The following is a 19405-nucleotide window of genomic DNA, read 5'->3' as shown; positions in this document are numbered from 1 at the left end:
GGTGGCCGACTGTTGGCGGGGCGCGAAGGGCAGCATGGGGGTCACGCTGGAGAGCCTGCGGGCGGCCATGAAGTACATGCTGGAGTCGCAGGGCTTCGACCGGGTGCTTCACAAGGTACGGGAGGGCCGCAGGGAGAGGGCGGCTGGGAGACGGCAGCGTAGCCCCCAGCAGCGACAGACGGGAGGGTATCCCGCCGGCAGCCTCTGCCGGGAAGGGCGGGAGTTCCCCCCAGGTGGGGCTGCTCGTTTAAAAGCCGCTTTTTCCCCTCCCAGAGTAAAAGGGGGGTGAGGGACACCCTGGCCCGAGGTGTGGGGTGTTTCCTGTTGAATAGCCTTCCATGAGTTATTCAGTAACTGGTGTTCTTCCCTTCGTAGTGCCTAGGTAACTTCTAGGACTGTGAAATTATGAAATACATCATTAGTCTTCTCTGTTTAAAATTGAAAAAAAAAAAAAAGGCAGCTCGTTATAATACATATCTGACCTTTCACCTTGAAGTCAGACCGAAAACACAAGTGCTTAAGTGCTCTGTGAGTTTCTAACAACGCTCTGTATAAAGAAATGTACTTGATAGGATCAGGAGTAATAGTTTCAGACTGGAAGGGGGTAGATTTAGAGTAGATATTAGGAAGAAATTCTTCACTGTGAGGGTGGTGAGACACTGACACAGGTTGCCCAGGCAAGTTGTGGATGCCCCCTCCCTGGAAGTGTTCAAGGCCAGGTTGGACGGGGCTTTGAGCAACCTGGTCTGGTGGGAGGTGTCCCTGCCCATGGCAGGGGGGTTAGACTGGATGATCTTTAAGGTCCTTTCCAACCCTAACCTTACCATGATTCTATGACTGGTACGGCTCTAGTGTAATGCTATGGTATCATCAAAAAAAGTTTAAATAGCATTACTCTGTCGTCTTAAATTTTGTAGTATGCAGTAGCATAGCTGATGTGTCCCTGAGCTCCTCTGAAGCAGTTTCAGTGTTCTCATTAAATTTTGCAATGCTAGAATTCTGCATTTGATTTCTTCTTATTTGTGTAGCTGTGATATGGAGACAAGGAGTAAATATATCTAAGAAAACCAACCATTTTAAAATGTGTTTTGCATTGTAGAGAAGCGAATGTAATACTGGAAGCAGTGTTTTCATTGACAGATCCATGATCCAATACATTTAATAGAAAGTAACCATTTGCAAAGCAACTCTTAATAATAGTTTCCCCAAGACATTTTGGTCTCCTATATAGAAAGTATAAAGCTCTAAGTTGATGAAGTTCATTTGTTTATAAAGAGTCCAGTTTGTCCTTAGTGACCTCTTCACTGTGATAACTTTATCCTAAAATCCTACTAAGTAGAGAAAAATGTAGTATTTCAGCTCATGAAGGTAACTGGCTGGAAGCGAGCCTTGGGAGACAGGCTTCCTGCCTTGCTCTGGAATACTTTTTTTTTGAGGTTTTCTGCAATCTGCTTCTGGAAGTATGATGCTATGAACATAATCATAATATCAATAACAATACAAGTACAGTTTTGTTCTTATTTAAAGCATCTTCTGTTCTGGGAGATACCTGAAGCCTTTTTTACCATAACTAAATATGACTCAAGATTTTTCCAGTTCTGGAGAAGACAGATTTTAGCCTGCAACTTTTCAGCTCTAGCATCAGGCTTAGTTTCTGGCTTAATTGCAATGTGGTATCTACATGGGGCTTAACGACTGTGGGTTTTAAACCCCTTTCTCCAGAGAAGCAGTGCATCGCAGCAGTGGCTGGCAGCCAAAGCAGCACCTCGCCGAGACAGACGCGTGGGAGGACAGGCACAGAAGGGCTGCGAGTGGAGAAAGTACAACCCAGCAGCTCTGGCTGTGCGAGGCCTGGCAGTGTTTAAACACTGAACTATTTTTGTCAAGGAGAGCAGGCAGCGAGTGCCAGGTCAGAGCAATGACAAAGGGAAGCCGATGCTTCCCTTGCCTCGGTGATGGATCGGAGCCCTCCCTGACGGTTGTGGAGGTCATCTGCTCCCAGGGTCCAAGTGCCAGTGAAGCCCTCATCAGGCATTCTGTCAGAAATTAGGACTTGGGATTTTCATTGATCAGGGTGCTATTTCTGTATTAGGACACTGCCTCAGTGACTTCCCCTGTGCTTAATTCCAGCTTTTTCCATTTGTAGTTGGACTGTGTCCTGTGTCATCATTTGTCTTTGTATCATTTCTCTGCAAAATTTGGATAAACTTTGGCCTATCAGAAAGAGACATTGGCTGAAACGGAACTATTGCACTGCATTATAAGTAAGGAGTAGTGAAACTGGAGACATTTCAGTCTTAAGATTAAAAAGATTTAAGTCAACTCAGCTGATACAGTATGGAAACATGTAAGTTAAAAAAAAAACTTTGTAAAAAATTTTAGAAAATTAGTAGCAAGTATAATAAATATTATGTCCACATTTCACTTCTGACAGTTTAAAGGTACTTCAAAGTCTTAGTCATAGGTGTAAGTATACATTTTGAACTTAACCCAGTTTTGCATCTGCCTTCAGATTTTGAATACATTTCAGATTTTGCATATAGTGTTATTAACTGAAGCAACTTGAAAGAAAGATTTTAACATACTGAATTGCAGTAACTTCTTGATCTCAAAAATTCAGCTTCTTGTGTTGGTTACAGGGGGAAGTGTGGTACCACAGATGTACTGTAATTCTTCTATTTAACACCTGCGGACTAGAATAAAAGTGTATATGCAAGTCATGGTGCTGTAATACAGCCTTGGATACTTCTACCCTGGAGTATGCATTTCAGATCAGGGAGGCCAATCTGCTTACCATTTCTAGCACTTAATTCAAAATACTGATTTTTACTGAGGTTGCTCTAGTACAATGACTAATTAATTATTGTCAGTCTTATTTCCATTTTGTAAGCTAACAAATACACCTTCACAACTACAATGCACAGAGATAGAGCAATTTTGTGTTCCCTCTAATCTGTTTTTTTCAGTCCCAGATTAAAGCAAAACTGAAGAATCTTGTCTCCTAAACAATTCCTGCAAGCATAGCAAGTATTGAATTTTTTTGTTAAGCTGTCAGTTGAAATATTTATCTGCACTAGAAACACAGATTTTTCTAAGGCAACAATTCTCTGCTTAAAATTTATGGAAATACCTAACATGATGGTTGAATTACTATATTTTCCACCTCTTCATTTGTCTCAGGAGCATAGAATTAAACAAGATTTACGTTCAGTTTGATTCAGGACAGTATTGGAGGTCGGTACTGTTGTCAGTAAGCGTTTTATTCCTTTTTTTTTGGTTATACAGATGAAACTTATTTCTGCAACTCCCGGCAAAGTCGTCTGTGAAATGAAAGTAGAGGAGGAGCACACAAACAGAGGCGGCACGTTGCATGGAGGGCTGACAGCCACACTTGTGGATGTGGTGTCAACAGCAGCATTGCTGTACACAGAAAGAGCACTGCCTGGGGTCAGCGTGGACATGAACATCACGTAGGTATCGCCCACCACGTTCACCAGAACATTTCTTCTCCTAACACAGTACTGACTCCATTGTACATCATTTCTGTGCTGTAGTACCCATTAAAAAAAAAGTGTTTTCTTTGGTTTTAGAAGTCTTGTTTTGATGTTAAATTAAGAGGGGATTGTATTTGGGGATACTGCCATTTAGTTGCAAAATTTGAGTTGGACTATCGTAAGTTTTTATTTGTCCTATGTGTTTAAGAGACACTACCCATTCATTCATAGAATGTAAAGGGATGTTGATAATGTGGTAAATTTTAATCTTATGAAATTGGCTCAACTTCTGCCTTCACTTGTGAAGATATGTTAAGAGTGTGTCCTCAAACACCAAAATCTTGGGTAAGCAGCTTTCTAGAAACCCTTTTCTGGTATCAGTCCATGAAATGTTAAAACAGGAAAAATACTAAAACATCGAACTGCTTAGTTCTGTTGCATGCTCACATAGAGCGTGGATTAGAGACTGAATATTTCTCACTGGAGGAAGATTCCTTTGCTCTAGGTCATTTAAAGGTAGTTTTATTTTGAGAATAGTTCTTCCTGTAATGCAAATTTAAAGCACAGTGTCTTTAAAAGAAAAAAAAAGTTGTTCTGAAACCTTCTTTGATCATGCTATTACCGCTTGTCAGCTTTGCTTCATTACATTTAATGAAGAGATTATGACTAACTGGAACTAAAGTAATCCTACTTGGAATAGCTAACACAGAGCATGAAACATCTTGGAAAAAGCTATCCCTCATCAAAACTGTCTTAAAAACCCCCAAAGCTTTAAAAGTGTGTGGGGAGTGATCCATATCTCTACCAGGTTCCTTCCTTTTCCCCAGCACTTTGATTTCTCCACTGGGTGGGTGGGACTGGAACATCTATTCAAGGTTTCCACTGCCACTGTGATGACCAAGAAATTACTGGAAACGGAAACCTGAAATTCTCTTATGATTTAATATTTTCCTTACAGTAGCATAACAAGAGGCCAACATCTGATTTATTTACACTAGCAAGTATGCCTACCCAATCACATAAGGGCTAAAATCTTAACAAAGTGCTCTCTGGAGGTGATTCAAAATGATTGAGTAGCATAACCTTTAGGAAATGTTATGTGAAACAGTGCTAATAGCTTTGTTTAACCCAGAGTGCTGCTTTCAGTGAGCAACTGATATTGGATATCGAATATTGCTATGACACAACTTTATCCTTTTTGAGAAGGAGCTTTTTAAAAAGTTGTCACGAGGAAGCTATTTTAGGAATGGAAAGAACAGGGAGAAACAGAGAAACTTTTTTTTTTTTTTTAAAATCCCAAGAGGATCATCATCTGCCTCTGAAAATGAACCAAGACTGAAACTGCTCTCTGTCAAGTAATGGGGCTCGTGCTACATCAGCATGAGGTGTGACTGACATACTTTTGACATGGTGTCATGTATAAAAATGGACTGGCTGATTAAATTTATCTCAATAAGATTTATATCCAGCAATTATACATTGTCCTCTGTAATTCTAATATATGAATATTGTTCCCTTACCTCAGATCATGATTGGATCATGTTCCTCCTAATTCTTTCCAGGGGTTTTGCAAGGGAATTTCTTCCTGTTCCCCGGAGAGCATTTTAAAAGCACACTCTTCATATAAATAAAACTAGAGAGTTATCTAATGAATGGAAATAACATTAAACCAGGGAAGTTTGAAGGCTTCCCAGATTTCCATGACTTTTCTTTGACCAGGGTATGAGAAGCAGTTAACCTACACCCAGAAGTGACCTTCTGGAGCCTGTATAACCGAGATGTTTTGCAGCTGAACCAGCCAGACTGGTTTAGAAAGGCTGTGGGGCTGAACTTTTAACTGAGGTCTTTGATACTCAATTGTTTCTGTTCCAAAATGGATTTTTCCTCAAAACCAAGCCAATGAGTTTCTTTCTGTCCTCCATTTGCATAGAGAACCCTTACACCGAATTACCCCTGCAGTACTTAGAGGAAACTCAAGGACTTTAAGAAGTAGGGATTTGCAAGGAGGCAGTTAGAGAGATGCGTCTTCATTGCTCACTTTTGCTAATGCTCTTTGTGATAATCTGAAATGCAGGAATATGCTTGAATTTGTGTTCTGTACAGCCTTTTACCTGTTCATTTTGTTTTTCATTGAAGATACACTTCTGCTGCTAAGATTGGAGAAGAGGTGCTGATTACAGCTCAGATATTGAAGCAAGGAAGAAATATTGCATTTGCCAGCGTGGATTTAACAAATAAGGCAACAGGAAAGTTAATTGCACAAGGCAGACATACAAAGTATCTAGGAAATTAATATAAGAAAGTAATTTATAAAATAAAGTTGGGCTTAAGAATCCCATATAGAATTATTGTCTCATCTATGCAATGAGACATCATCTGCACAAAGTTGTGAAAGTCTATATAAAGTGAATTAGTCTCACTTCACAAATTTCTTAATTACCACCAGAATTGCTACAAGCCTAAAATTAGTGCCTATTTTGGGATGAAGAACAGAGTGTTACAGCATGGGGATGCACCTGTGTTTTCTGGTCAAGATAGCAGGAGAGGCTTTGGACTTGCCATATGGTCTACCAGCATGACAGTGTTTTAAGAGATCTCCATTTTCTTTGCCTGTGGTGTCACCATGTGACAAAGCAGCCCTGTCTTCAGGCCCGTCACAGTCACATTCAAACAATACCACTATATATGCTTACAAACTGAACTACTTGTTCTGTAAGAAGGTAGTGCGGAGTTCCTGTAACATCGCATGAAAGTTGTTTCAAAGTATAAAGCAGGCTCATACAGAATGTAATTTACTGATTCTGTAACAAATTCAAAAGTATTCAATAAAGCTTTATGAAACTACCTTTTAAAATAGTTTGTTTTGTAATCACTTTGCACCAAGTAAAAGCTTGGCAGCGTGGAGTGGTTGAGAGAGGTTGTGGTGGAACCGTTGTACACAAATTCACCCAAGCTTTCATCACCTTCCTGTGATTCCCGAGTGTGAAAATGTGGTCAACATCATCAGGGCTTTTTACCTCTACCTATCTGAAGTTCTGGCTGTATTTCTTTAAAAATAATCAGCTGAGAGTTAGAAACATCTCAAAATAAATTTGGTGAGCCTTTCATCAGACTAAGGCTGTAGATTGTCTGACTTGGGTTGAATGTGGTGGAGTTAAGCTGTGATTCATCAGCTGAACTTGTCTCCTCACGCACTGCTGTGGACAGGTTTAACTGCTTTCTTCAGACTGATGACAAACGAGCCTTGGCAACGCTACCACACTGTAAGAAAAACAGTGATGCTACATACACAGTGCAAATTTACATAAACCATGACCTTAGTTTTTCTTCTCTAGTGGGAGATTTGAAAAAGTTAATCTACACTAGTAAAGGGCATGCACAGTTCTTTTATTGTCGTGGAAGTTGGCTCATTATCTTTAGTGATTGGAATTTTGTGATTACCTATGCAGTTAAGACTTTTTTTTGTGCATTCCTAAACTAAAAGTAGTAATTGTCAATGAGTTAAGTGACTTGTTCATGCAGACTGATTTTTGATATGAAGTTGCACAAGTTTACTAATAGATCAGAAATCTTTCCAAAATTACTTTCAAACAAGTGGTCTAGCTGGTAACTTACACCTCAGTGGAAGTTGTCTAAAAAAATACCTACAGTGGGCTCAGACCATCAGCATGTATTTTTGCTGCAAGTTTAGAACAGCTGTACATAGTATATACATTCAACAGACACTTTTTCTCTGAAGCTGTCTCAGAAGTGTACACAGCTTACATGCCTGTGGCTAGCTGAACTTCTAATAGTAGCAACCTCTCTTCAGTTCCGAGAAGACACTTAACTACAGGTCCAAAGTTTGGGTTTTGGTTGATTAGTTGCTTGTTTTTTTAAAAATTTTTGTTCACCAGAACTGTACACTTCACTGGATCAAGTTTTCCTATTTTACAGCTGCTTCTGCCTGGAGATCAACTGCAAGTCTCAAACCTCCAGCTCCTCTACAATCACTAGGATGAGCAGACAGAGAGGATCCATCACAGCACACAGACACACCTAGTGGGTTTAGCAATTCGCTGTTCCAGTCATCTTCCTGTTAACATGTTCTGGCATCTCCAATTATCCTTATTCTTATATTTATGGGTTTTCTTCCATAGGTTACTCATGTTGTAGAATGCAAGAGGTGAAGGAAAGAGAAGTGAGGATTTAAACTGCTCCTCCAACTACTACAAAGCCACCCCCTCACTGAAACACAAGAGTGATTTTGACTATGATTGAAATAAAAGGCAGAGGGTGAGAATGGAGGTGGTACTAGATTCAGGAAGTTCCAAAAAGATTAAGAATGCGCTCAGCTCTGTGTGCTGGGGCAACTCTGTCCTTGTGTAACTGTCCCACTGCAACTTCACATGACTTCCCTCAGGAACCTACCACAGCTAAGTGGTCTCATTCCATCACTTAGCATTCATCGTATCGACATAATTACAGTTGAAATGTGTCCCGGCAAATTAAGAGTGGCAAGCATCAACATGGCAACAACAGTATCCTCCCTTTCCCATTCAAGCCTGGCAAGGACTGTTGCAGGCTGAGAGGAAAACTGGAAAAAACCTCTTCCTGAATTAACAAGTGAATTCTCTTCTGTAACGAACCATTCAACGCAGTATTTTAGTGCTGCCTAATTAAGAGGGACATCATTAATATGCAGGCCAGTTATTTTAGAAGCAGTTCATTAAACTGATTATTTTAAGACAACCTTGCCTTAGCCCTCCATCAGCAGCAGCATGCTGACCTCGTAATTTATTTCACAACTTGGAGATTATCTTAGAAGGACTTGTCACCATTGAGCTTGCTTAGCTTTGGGAGTAAACTATCAGACTTAGTACTCGGAAGTGTTCTTTCCTAATTTCACCCTAACCTACATGTTGAAAAAGGTCTGTATCTTAACTTAGCTGAGCTGGAAAAAAAATTACTGCAATAAGGACAAACATGGTACATGGTTTCACCTGGCATCAGAACAGATCTCCTCTGGGGCTGACCTGGTTCTATCACTGCAGGTTTAGGCATGATTCCCTTCCAAGCAAGCAAATAAAACAACTTGATGAGATCATCTGGTGAGTCTTACTGGTATGCCTGATTACATATCCAGTAACTGACAGTCATCTGTAAGCTATCTTATGGCAGCAAATGAGACTGTCCCTCCCATATTGTGCTGGTTTGGTTTGGTTTTTCCCCCTGATTATTTTTTTTCCAACATACTAAACACCTGTGCCATACTCCTTGATGTCCAGAGGTCTGTCCTCATGAAGGGCCACTTTTCACATAGTGGTTTACAATTCTCAAATTGGCAAGCATTACCACCTGAAGGGAATGGGGGAGCAGGGAGAATTAGGCTGTTAAGTAACTGCTCTGAACAGCAGCTCTTTTCAGCTTCATTGACTGGCTCCAAGCCACAAACCAGGGCATACTGAAGAGTTTCCAGCCACATTTTATCAGCAACCATTTTAGAATTCTTCATCTCCAGAAACCATTTAGCTAGTAGATGGAAATGCAAAAACCTCTCCCTTACCTCACTGTCCATGGGAATGAAGAAGAAAGCACTTTGATTCCTATTTTGCTGCGTAAGAGGTTCAGGGGCAACACGATTAAAGTCATTACCTCTGTGATTCTGTAGTGCATTCACTGCACAACTGCTGTTACCAGATCCCCTGGTCCCAAGCTGCCATGGCTGTGGGACACAGCAGCATGTACAGTTCTCACCTAAACCAGAGCAAATTACCTGCATGCTCTGATCAAAGACACATGGGCTATCCTCCAGGGGAAAAAAAAAACATCCACCAAACTATTTTTGCTCACCAAAACAGTACCTGGGGCTGTACCATTGCAGTAAGATTCTGGTTCTTGGATTTCTTTTGCTTAAAAGCAGTAGCTACTTGAATAGTTTCTCAAAAGCCCAGAAAAGCAGCTGGAAGAGCAAGGTGCTCTAGCATACAGTAATTGTGCTCAAATTAAGAAGCCTTTCCATACGTAAATCCTCTCCAAGCAGAAGAACTAGGTCATAGATGTCTTCAGCCCCAAAAAGCACTTCAGTCAGCCATGCAAAAGAGGAATTATGCTTGCGTATCACACTGCTTGCTTCAGTTAACACCACATCAAGGAAGATTTAAACACCAAATACAAAGCACCCAGCACCCCTGTGGACTACAGCTGGGAAAGAGCTAAGGGAACTTCTAGTTCATGTGGAGGCCCTCTCTGAACTTTGATTCAAAGTCATGCTGAGCTTCTGCAGCAAAGTGGTTTGTATATAAAGATTACAAAAATGAAAAAGTAGATTTGTTCCACAAAAGGAATTCTAGAATAAACACAACTCATGCTACTACCATCCCTCAAATATGCACACTAAACTTTTTTCCTTTTGTAAAACATTAGTAAAGCCCTTTATCTCTTCATTCCAGAAAGCTGTTCCAGAATCTGTAGGCTTAGAACCTCTGAATTTGCTGCTGCAATAAACGCAAAACTAAGAGCAGCTTTTCCAGGCTGTTTATCTGCTTAGTGGCTAAAAGTGCGGCCTAATAATTCTTGACTTCAACGACTATCGTGCAAGAGACAGGAACCTTACTGTAACTTCGGATGATGCCTGTAACAGTCCATTAGAATAATCTCACACTTAAGGAGCACAAACCCGTAAGTGACCATTCTCACTGTTCAACCCCTAGAGAGCCCGATTTAACATTAACTGCAAGTAACCTAATGACTCGGCACATGACAAGTGCAAGGTAAATGCAGTGTTCTCCCAGCAGCAAAACAGAAATGGGTGGGGAAAGACACCTGTAGAGCTCACAAGCTGAGTGTATGTACAAGGAACAAGACTTTTATGGCACTTGCATCAGGTTTTAAAGTAATTTATACATTGCACATAATACATTCTGCCTTAACGTGTCAAAAAGATGTCATGATGCAGAAGGACCAGAGCACCTACCTGTAGGGAAGACTGATTCTCCGCTTGTTTTCTATTTCGTAAATACAGGTTAAGAAGGTATTTGAGAGATTATTTTTTTTAAAGTCTAAAATATTCAAACTGACAAAATTACCATCCTCCCACCAGCTCTGTTTCTAATAGGCTTAACATTTTGCTATGCAAAAAAAAAATAAATTTAAAAAGTCAACTTGTAGCTAGAGATCAGCACCTTGATCTAAAGCTTTCAATACTCAAAGACTGGATCTAGTTTGAGTGACCTTTTTTTTTTTTTAAAGAGAAACACTGAATTATCATGATGGGTTTCTCCGAAGACTGTTGCTCCCCTCTTTTTTCACAACTTTCACAAGGTAGATGGCAATCAACTCAACCTGAGCAAAAAGCATCACACTTGTTAGCTGGGTGGAATAGACCACATTTAACAAAATTAGTGTTATATAGCTATGTTCTCCGAAGAAAGCACAGTATTATTTAACTCTGGGATCACTGTCACAAAGAACAAATGAGTGGCCTGTGTGTCTTACATATCCCATAAAAAAACTAAAGTGATTGAACTGGTCATTCCCTGTAACACAGAGAATTGAAGTTACAGATCATATAATTGCTGACACTTAAAAAGCATTGTACACAGCCACTCAGGCCAGTATCTTGAGGTTTCTTTTAAGGTAAAGGAGAATGAAGACGACACAAAATTTCTAATGCAAGAACTATCAAGTCATTTGCTTTCCAAAGCAAGGTAACTGTGGCCATATTGTCACTACTGTGAGACAATGTCCAAAATGACAAATTAAGAAAAAAAGGGATTGCACTTAGGAAGCAAAATCCAAACTCATGAACCTTGAACATCAAGTCCTTATAAAACAGGTCTTAAGCTTCATGTGAACATGTGGTATTATGCCTTACGGGCCATTCAAAGAAGGGGCACTTAAATGAAACTGGGAAACTGTAAGTACTGTTAGCGGGTACAGTGGTTATTAAGACTTTCTGGAATATTTAGCATTCTGTAGAGCAGCATTTTAAAGATATTTCCTTGTAACTTACAGCATTTATTAATGTGAAGTTGCAGCTTTCAGGTGGTCTTTTTCTAAGGTGCTCCAGTTTTACCTGTAGGACCTTATGACCGAAGAACTAAAAACATCCACATACCAATACAATAGCATGCTACTAATTTGATTATTTCTGACAGCTACCTTTGAAAACATACTGCCTACATACGTGAGGGCACGTTTTCCACTAATCCTTGTAATCTTAATACCATTTTACAGTCTGTACATTTTCAGTGTTTACAATGGGCGACACTCTCATGATGCAAGACACTACTAGAATTCAATTAATAGGATTTCCATAAATAAAGCCAGTCATCTTTCACCTAATTTATTTAAGTTCCAATTTTTTCCAATTCCAAACAAAAGCTAAATACAAGTTTTAAAACAGGTAAGCACTAGTTTTATCCAAAGGGAGCAGGCTTATGCAGTTTTACTCCAGTAAAGTATTCAACCCTTAAGCAGAGCCTTCTGTCATCAAAACTATACAGTAGTCTCTTTTACCATTGCACAATCTTAAAATGTTCTGTCAGAACCAACTTTTGACACTCCAAACACTATTTTACATTGTTTTATAATGTCTATTCCAAAAGAAAAAAAAACCTCCATGGGTTTTCCATATGAAATGTTTTAGAAACCAGTATTTCCTGCACAGTTTACCTGCAAGTTTACAAGTCTCAACTCTCAAGGAAAAAGAAAATAATCCTCTACCAACATTGTTTCTGCAGCTATTATTTTTACTTTATTTTTAGCTGCTTTAGCGACTTCAGACTCCAGGTCTGCCTCATCTGTATAAACGCATCCAACTCAAAAGAATACCTTCATACAGTTATACAGCAACTTGGGGAAAGAGATCCAAAACAAAAGTGCCAGTAAACTTAGACATGGCCCAGCAAAATAAAAGAGGCAAAAAATGCCTACACATTAAATGAGATGCCTTTTTTTAAAGAAAGACTTCTTTCCCACATTTACTTCTTACTGTAATAGCCACTTTTCTGTTCATTAAAATGAATGATAGTGCTCTTTGATACAATCATTAACAGCAAAGCTATAAGGCTTTTATACCCGTTACATTCACTTCTCACCCTCCAAATACTGATGGTTAACATTATAGATGTTAGGGGACATGACCAGCACAAATGGGAACACCACCACAAATGATCACCTTGTGCTTTCGGATACATTTGTTTCAGTGTACAGTCCCTTCATTTCACATTTTAGTGAGATGCTGATACAGTGCATAAGCGTGCAGAGCATCCTCTCTTTCACAAGGTCCATGCAGAAAACATCTAAAAAAAATTGTAAAGTTCTGAGATACAAATGACAAAAAAAATCCAGGATGATCAAGTTTCACAATGTATAGTGTTCTGAGCATGAGTCCATTTTCTTCTAAATTCTGAAAGAATAAAGTGGTGAGGAAAGTGAAAATCCACTGCTGCATTCTGTGATCTTCCCCATTTTGCTGGCCAGTACCTTACTCTGGCATGTAAGGACAGAGGTGATCCTCTATGGTACCAACCGTCCAGTGAGTGAGTTGCTCCTGTGGCAGGTACAGGCAGATGCTGCATAACTTGAAGATTGTAGCTTTGTTTTTTGGAGTCTAGAGGCAAAGAAAACCCAAAGGAAAGCTATTAAACATGAAAGTTAACTCACGACCAATAGGCAGACCCCCAGCAGATCCAGCCCAATTATGAGCTTGCTGCTGGTTGTGGAGGAACACCACCGACATTTAGAAGCCGCTATTTCATCTCTATGAACAGCCTGAGCTTGAACTCTAATGCCTAAAATATGTTGTCTATCCTTTTCATTCTTTCCTTTAATAATTTCTGTAGCATCAGCCAAGCTAAGCCAATGTTTTAATTTTTTCCAAAAAAGTAGCCTACTTTAGCACTTAATTTTTAATACAAGAACATTAAATTAGTTCTGTGTGAACACATCTGCGGCCCGTAGCTAGTTCTTTCATGTGTGAATTCTATTTATAGCATAAGTTTCCTCTGAAACTGCTGAAATGCAAGCATGAATGCATGATCAATTTTTCTGCTTGAGTGTTTTGCAATAACAACACTGATGTTTCCAAGGAGAAAAAGCATTTTATGATTAAAAGAAATGGGTTTAAAAGAGGGACAAAATAAGCTTACCTGCAAGTGCTGTCTGTCAATGAAGAGAAACACTGACTGGTTAGGGTTGTTGACAACAATTCCAGTCTTGTCCTTTCGGCTCAGAACATGCAGAAACTGTTTTTCATAGTCACCATGATGAAATTCAAACTTGGCCTGCATTGTGTGAAGAAGTAAAATACTTTTTAATCTAAAGCTCGCATTTAACCAATTAATTTCCTTCAATGTGGAGTTTTACAACCATGTTATTTTTTGGGTTTTTGTTTGTTGTTTTTTTCCCCCCCCAGAAACTGCGCACCACAGAGACAAGAACTCTAGTTTCATTCTGCCAGTGCAGACACTGGTCACTGCAATAACACACAACTTTAACTACGTATATAAAACAAGATTTTTGTTCTGTCAGAACATCCTGGCACATCAACAACACAGCACACTTCTTCCAGTAACTTATTATTGCAAAACCAGTACAGAAAATACATACACCATTGTTCAAAAATCTGAATGTAAACTGCTAAAGCTCATAACTCAAAAAACAGTCTAAGGTGTTTGAATTCCATCTATCTCAGACCCTCTTCCACCTTACAAAATACAGCAACTTGGGATACTCACAGAATCTTAATGGCACCATCATATTTAGACAAAGATTAAATCGTACTAAGAGCAAATATAATCCACTTCTACAAATATTAACATGATACATGTATTTATACATACATGCCATGTGCAAATGGTCCTTCAGACACTTAAACACTGGAAGTGCTGATACAGTAGTGCACAAAGATAAGCAGCAGAATTTGGCATTCAAAACATTGACTGCTTTATAAATAAAAAAGGCTAACATACTTTCTAAAATCCACAGAAGTCACACACCTTTATCACCTTACTATTAAGGAAGAGAGTACTTACCCTCTCCTCCGAATGCAAGTTACTTATTGAAGTTAAAAACAAAACCAAAATCAAACAAATACCTGAACAGGCCTAAAGGGTTCATCAGATCCCTTCCACCGAGAAAACAGGAGACAGACTATCTTCTCAATATCATTGCGAGGCCAAAGAATGAAGTCCATCTCCTGAGTACAGCCGATAACATCCTGCAAGCAGTGAAGTTTCATACTTACATTTCCTTCATTAGTTGAAGATACATATAAGCAACTTATTTATACAGACGCGTAATTTAAAGGCAGCACTTATTATGTTTAATTCTCCATTTGTATTACTTGTAGCACAACTGAAATCTTCCTTGCCTTCCACTGAATTTTAATATCAGTATCCAGTTAATATAAATTCCAACTTGAAGAAAATAGCAAAGACTGTCTATCTTCCAATATTCATGAAGCAAAACCACTTAGCTGTGCAAGAATTAACACATCTACTAAAGGACAAGGATGGCAAGAAGACATAATTCTCAAGGCATATTTGAACGAGACAGATGAAAGGTAAAGCTTTAACGCTGCATATTTAAACAGGATTTCAGAATACGTATGCTGTTACTCTTCAAGCTAGACTCCATAAACACATGCCCTCAGAACCCTTGTGCAGAAGAAGAGTTGAGAAAATAAACCCAGCAGGATTAGCTTTAACATTCACAAAGAAAAGCACAAGTGTTGAAAACAAAGCAAAATTGAGCGTAAAGAGTCACTTTACCCTGCGCATAGACTGGTAGCGAGGTGCATGAAGCTGTACTACATCCTTCTGCAGAAGCTCTAAGGAACTCTCCAAAGAATAGCTGGAATCCCGCACGCCTTTCAGGATATTTTCTTCATAGTTATTGGTCATGACTGGTATCACCTCAGACACTTCAAAAAGCGCTGACTTTTTCTTCTGAAAGAAAAGAAAAAAGCACGTTACATTAGGATTACAATCCCTTCCAGCAATTATAGATAAGTTTATTTCAGAATTTGTGATTTTCTGATAGCATTCATGTATAATTCACACATCACTCAAGTCAGGACTTTGCTACAAGCCACACTAAAATTTACATGCAAAATTATATAAAGAGAATCGGTTTGACAACTTTTTGTTAAAAAAGTTGAATATGTTTTTTTAGTCTCCATAGATCTGTGTATCCATAGATATACAGGCCAATCTTGCAAACAATAAAGCTGTATCTAAACAATAACAGAACTGCCCTTTCATCACGTCGAACACATGACTTTGGGCTAACCAAGAGCCCTCTGCAAGCTTCTCTTTGCAAATCAAGTAATGCTTTTCTTTCACTCCCTTTGCAATACTTTAAAGCTGGTCTTTTATGAAAGTCTTTCAGTGCCACATTTGGTAACAGTGGGTGATCAAGATCCAATCTGAAGTTAGCTACAAGTCATAGCCTTCTCAAAGGAGGACTATTTGAATTTGCCAGGTAACTTCTATACTCAGTACAAATATTTCAACATCTCTCAAGCAAGGCCAAAACATTACAGGGAATTTGAAAGATGAGCTTTTGCTGTATGTAAAATTGCTTAAAGTTTGTCTGCTACTGACAGCTTTATTATAGCTCATGAGAAGTCTTGACCCATTTAAGAACTACATGACAAAGCATGTTTCATCAAATAACCCTCCACACCCCCAGCCAGAACATACAGGCAACTATTTGCTGACCAAGCTGAGCTGAGCTAACTTCTACTTTGAGGTTCTGGATGGGCACCTTCAGTTCACTGTGACAGAAGCAAACTTTACAGGATTTAAAACAGACATTTGCAATGGGTTTCTACAAAGCAACCAGAAAGTACTATGAATGCTCTAACTAAAACTATTAAGGTGTTAAAAATATTAGCACCCGTATCAGTTAAGAAGCACTAATTGTTATCACTGCTTAAACCTTCGTATTTCTCTTTATTACTATGAGACAGTATCAAGAACTTATGTCCCACTACATCCACCTCTGTACCAAACTGATGAATAAAAGCAAATCGAACTTAGGAATTTTGAGGAAACTTTTCAATTAAAAATGGTCAGAGTCTTCATAAAAAACCACAATTATTACACTGAATGCAAAAACTATGTATTTGAGGGGGTTAAACAATTCAAGTGCTCATCTACATGCATTTCCTGCATTATTTACTGTTGCCATTTGCTTCTCTCTTCCTTATCATTTGTTCAGCACATTCACTTCCTGTAAGCACCTACTTTTCTTCACCTTCTGTGCACAGAAACTCTCCTACAATTCTGCATCTATAGCTAGCTTCAGAAATACCAGCAGGCTCCCCACTCTGGCCCAGATGCGCAGCCAAGGCAGGCAAGCAAATGAAGACTTCCTCCTCTCCCTCTCTGCTCCCTTTCAAAATGGTAGCAGCAGTCCCACATAAGCCCGCAAGCCCAGGCCACTTCAATATTGCATTTTGCGACCCCTCCCTTCAGCAGCTGGGTTTTTCCCTTCTGCTTTAACCAGACACACGCAGTAACTTTAGCAACTGCTCCAGCCAGGTCTTCCTTCTCAGCCCAACTGTTCACAGCCAACAATTATGCAATTCAGACCCTAGTTAGCTTTAGTGAACTACAGTATTAACTTTAACAAATATTTACCCAATACAGAAGTTACCAAGTAATCCTTTAACAAGGCACTGGCACCCTCTACACTACAAAACTACAAACATACAAAAAGCCAAAATGACAAACATGGACTAAGTAAATATTACAGCAATTAGCAATTTAAAAACTGCCACAAAGTCAATGGACTAAAGGACAAACCAAGATGCAATCAGGCAGCGACACTTTGCACAGCATAGTTAACACACATTATCACAACAGACAACACAGCAAGAGAGAAACATCAAAACCAAGTCACCTTGTCTTTGAACACAAAGGCAATGTACATCTTGAAGTCAAACTGGTCAGCTAATGATTCTTTTTTCTTTCTAAGCTGAGCACGAAGTCTGTTCAGAGCTTGTTTCTTCCGGGAGTTTGGGTCCCCCATCTTGAAATATAGGTGGTACTAAAGCCTTTGGAAACTGTTGCTACACTATGGGCACCTTTTCGTAAGACTCAAGTACAACAGAAACAAGTCGTTTTATTCCTGCTAATACGACTCAACAGATAAAACGCGAATGTAACCCAAAACCACACCTCAGGCAATATTTTACGAGAATGTCGTATCGGAGGGGTCAAGAAACAAAGTAAGTAGTTTTCCAGCCATGGCTGGACAAGGCGTTTCACAAGAAACCCAGGAAAAAAAAAATAATTTTGAAGATAAAAATTTGAGCAGTTTAACCACAGGAATAAGTGGGTAAGAATTAAAAAAAAAAAAATAAAAAAGAAAAAAAAGAAAAAAACAACAAGAAAGCCCCAAAAAAACCAAATCTTATCACAATTTATGTGTACAATAAAAAGCAACTGGCACAAGCCCAATCCATGGGGGGGGTATTTTTGCTCTGCTTACAAAAAAAAAAAAGAAGCTGAAATTACAAATTGCGCTTTACCCCAGCCAGATTCATGACTCTACTGATTATTATTCTCAGCTTTCCACTACTGCTATGTTGCCCGTCTCTTTTTTCTTTAGAATTATTACACTTGGTGGACAGCAGAGAAAAGGGTGCGAAGGAGGAGTGCGCATCCTGGGAGATACAAGATTTCTCTGCCAACAACAAAAACTACAGACAACACAGTGCTGGTTTGCAGAGGAGCAAAGAGAAAAAACAGCGGAGTCATTTCTAACTTCATCCTGCTCATCATCAGGCACATCATTGCCCTGAGGCTACTGCTGCCAAAGAGAAGAGGGATCATGATGGCCATAGACGAGGGGCGGGCAGGGGTCCAAGGGACAGTATTATCTCGCCTAGAGACTAAAACCCAAATCGGTGCCCCGAACACCCCTGGGCTCGTTACCAGTGGGAGAGCCCTACATCCCCCAACACCTCACTCGCTCCCTGGGCTGCTGATCCCCCGGGGATCCTCCTCTCTCTGCTGCTGCTGCGCTCGGCAGCGAGCAGGGTTAGCCGAGGCTGTGCATGGCCAATGCTTTTCGCTTCTCCTAAGGCCTCTCTCTACACAAGACGGCAGAGGCTGCTGCAGCGGGCGGGCTGTGCCCAGGGCAGCGGGACACCCGCAGTAGCACGGTGTCTCCCCTCTCACTTCATGGTCACGACTTGGCAAACATGGAGAGTTTGGCTCCTGCTTTTCTCGCAAAACACGTTTTCGGTGTCAAAAATTTTTTGCGAGGTTTTTTTAAACTGCAAGTCTAGGCTGCAATTTTAAAACCTCTAAAACGCCCTCCCCCCAAAAAAAACCCAAATCCCCAATTATCAGGTTATTTTCTTCCTCTCCCCAGACATTTTAACCCCCCCCCCCAAGTGTTTGATTAGTCGGGGTTAAAAGTTTTTAGGTTAGCAAATCTGTAGGACCGGATTAAGAAGAGAGGAAAAAGTATTCCCCCTCTTCCTCTCGTGACAAAAACAAAAAAAAGGAAAACAAAAAAGGAACCCCTCCTAAAACTTCCCCCCCAACTTAAGCAAGAGACTGAGAGACTCAGACAAGAGACCGAGACCGTGGCCCGCTCACTACCCGCAGCCGGCGGGCGCAGGAGGAGCAGTGGAGGCGGCGGCGCTGCTAGCAGCACGGAGAGGAGCCATGTCAAGATAAAGCCACGAAGCCGCGGAGCCCCCCCATCCCTGCCGCAGTGGACACGGTGACCGGGCCGCCTGCTCTGCCGCTGCTCAGCCCCAACCTGGTCCCCATAGTCTAGCTCAGCGCCCCGGTGCCGGGGAGTGGGGAAATGGTGGCGGAGGGAGGAAGAAGAGAAGGAGGAAGAGGCGACGGCGGCGGCAGCAGCGGAAGGAGGAGAAGACGGCGGCGGGCTCCTGCGCTAGT

The 19405-nt window shown here is 40.3% G+C and overlaps 2 protein-coding genes across 3 annotated transcripts; one reads left to right on the top strand and one right to left on the bottom strand.

The window, feature by feature from the left end:
* Positions 1 to 19: 19 nt before the first annotated feature.
* ACOT13 (acyl-CoA thioesterase 13) lies at positions 20 to 5955 on the top strand (the record flags this gene model as incomplete). The annotated part of the gene is made up of 3 exons (XM_010181018.1): positions 20 to 115; positions 3286 to 3470; positions 5631 to 5955. Coding segments are annotated over 3 exons (438 nt in total), but the record flags the coding sequence as incomplete, so codon positions are not given.
* A 5849-nt stretch (positions 5956 to 11804) lies between these two features.
* Positions 11805 to 17684, bottom strand: LOC104537982 (chromosome unknown open reading frame, human C6orf62). 2 transcript variants are annotated; one of them, XM_010181016.1, is made up of 5 exons: positions 17388 to 17684; positions 15251 to 15427; positions 14575 to 14697; positions 13628 to 13762; positions 11805 to 13089 (listed from the first exon to the last, which is right to left on the bottom strand). In XM_010181016.1, the coding sequence occupies exons 1-5, from the start codon at positions 17514 to 17516 to the stop codon at positions 12964 to 12966; spliced, it is 690 nt and encodes a 229-aa protein (XP_010179318.1). In that variant the 5' UTR covers positions 17517 to 17684; the 3' UTR covers positions 11805 to 12963. The 2 variants fall into 2 exon arrangements, with proteins under 2 accessions (XP_010179318.1, XP_010179319.1); XM_010181017.1 differs by having other exon boundaries at positions 15251 to 15424; positions 17388 to 17549.
* Between the last annotated feature and the right edge of the window lie 1721 nt (positions 17685 to 19405).

This window comes from Mesitornis unicolor, unplaced genomic scaffold, assembly GCF_000695765.1.
Source record: "Mesitornis unicolor isolate BGI_N332 unplaced genomic scaffold, ASM69576v1 scaffold24693, whole genome shotgun sequence".
Lineage (NCBI taxonomy): Eukaryota > Metazoa > Chordata > Aves > Mesitornithiformes > Mesitornithidae > Mesitornis > Mesitornis unicolor.
This window is presented reverse-complemented; position numbering and strand designations above follow the sequence as displayed.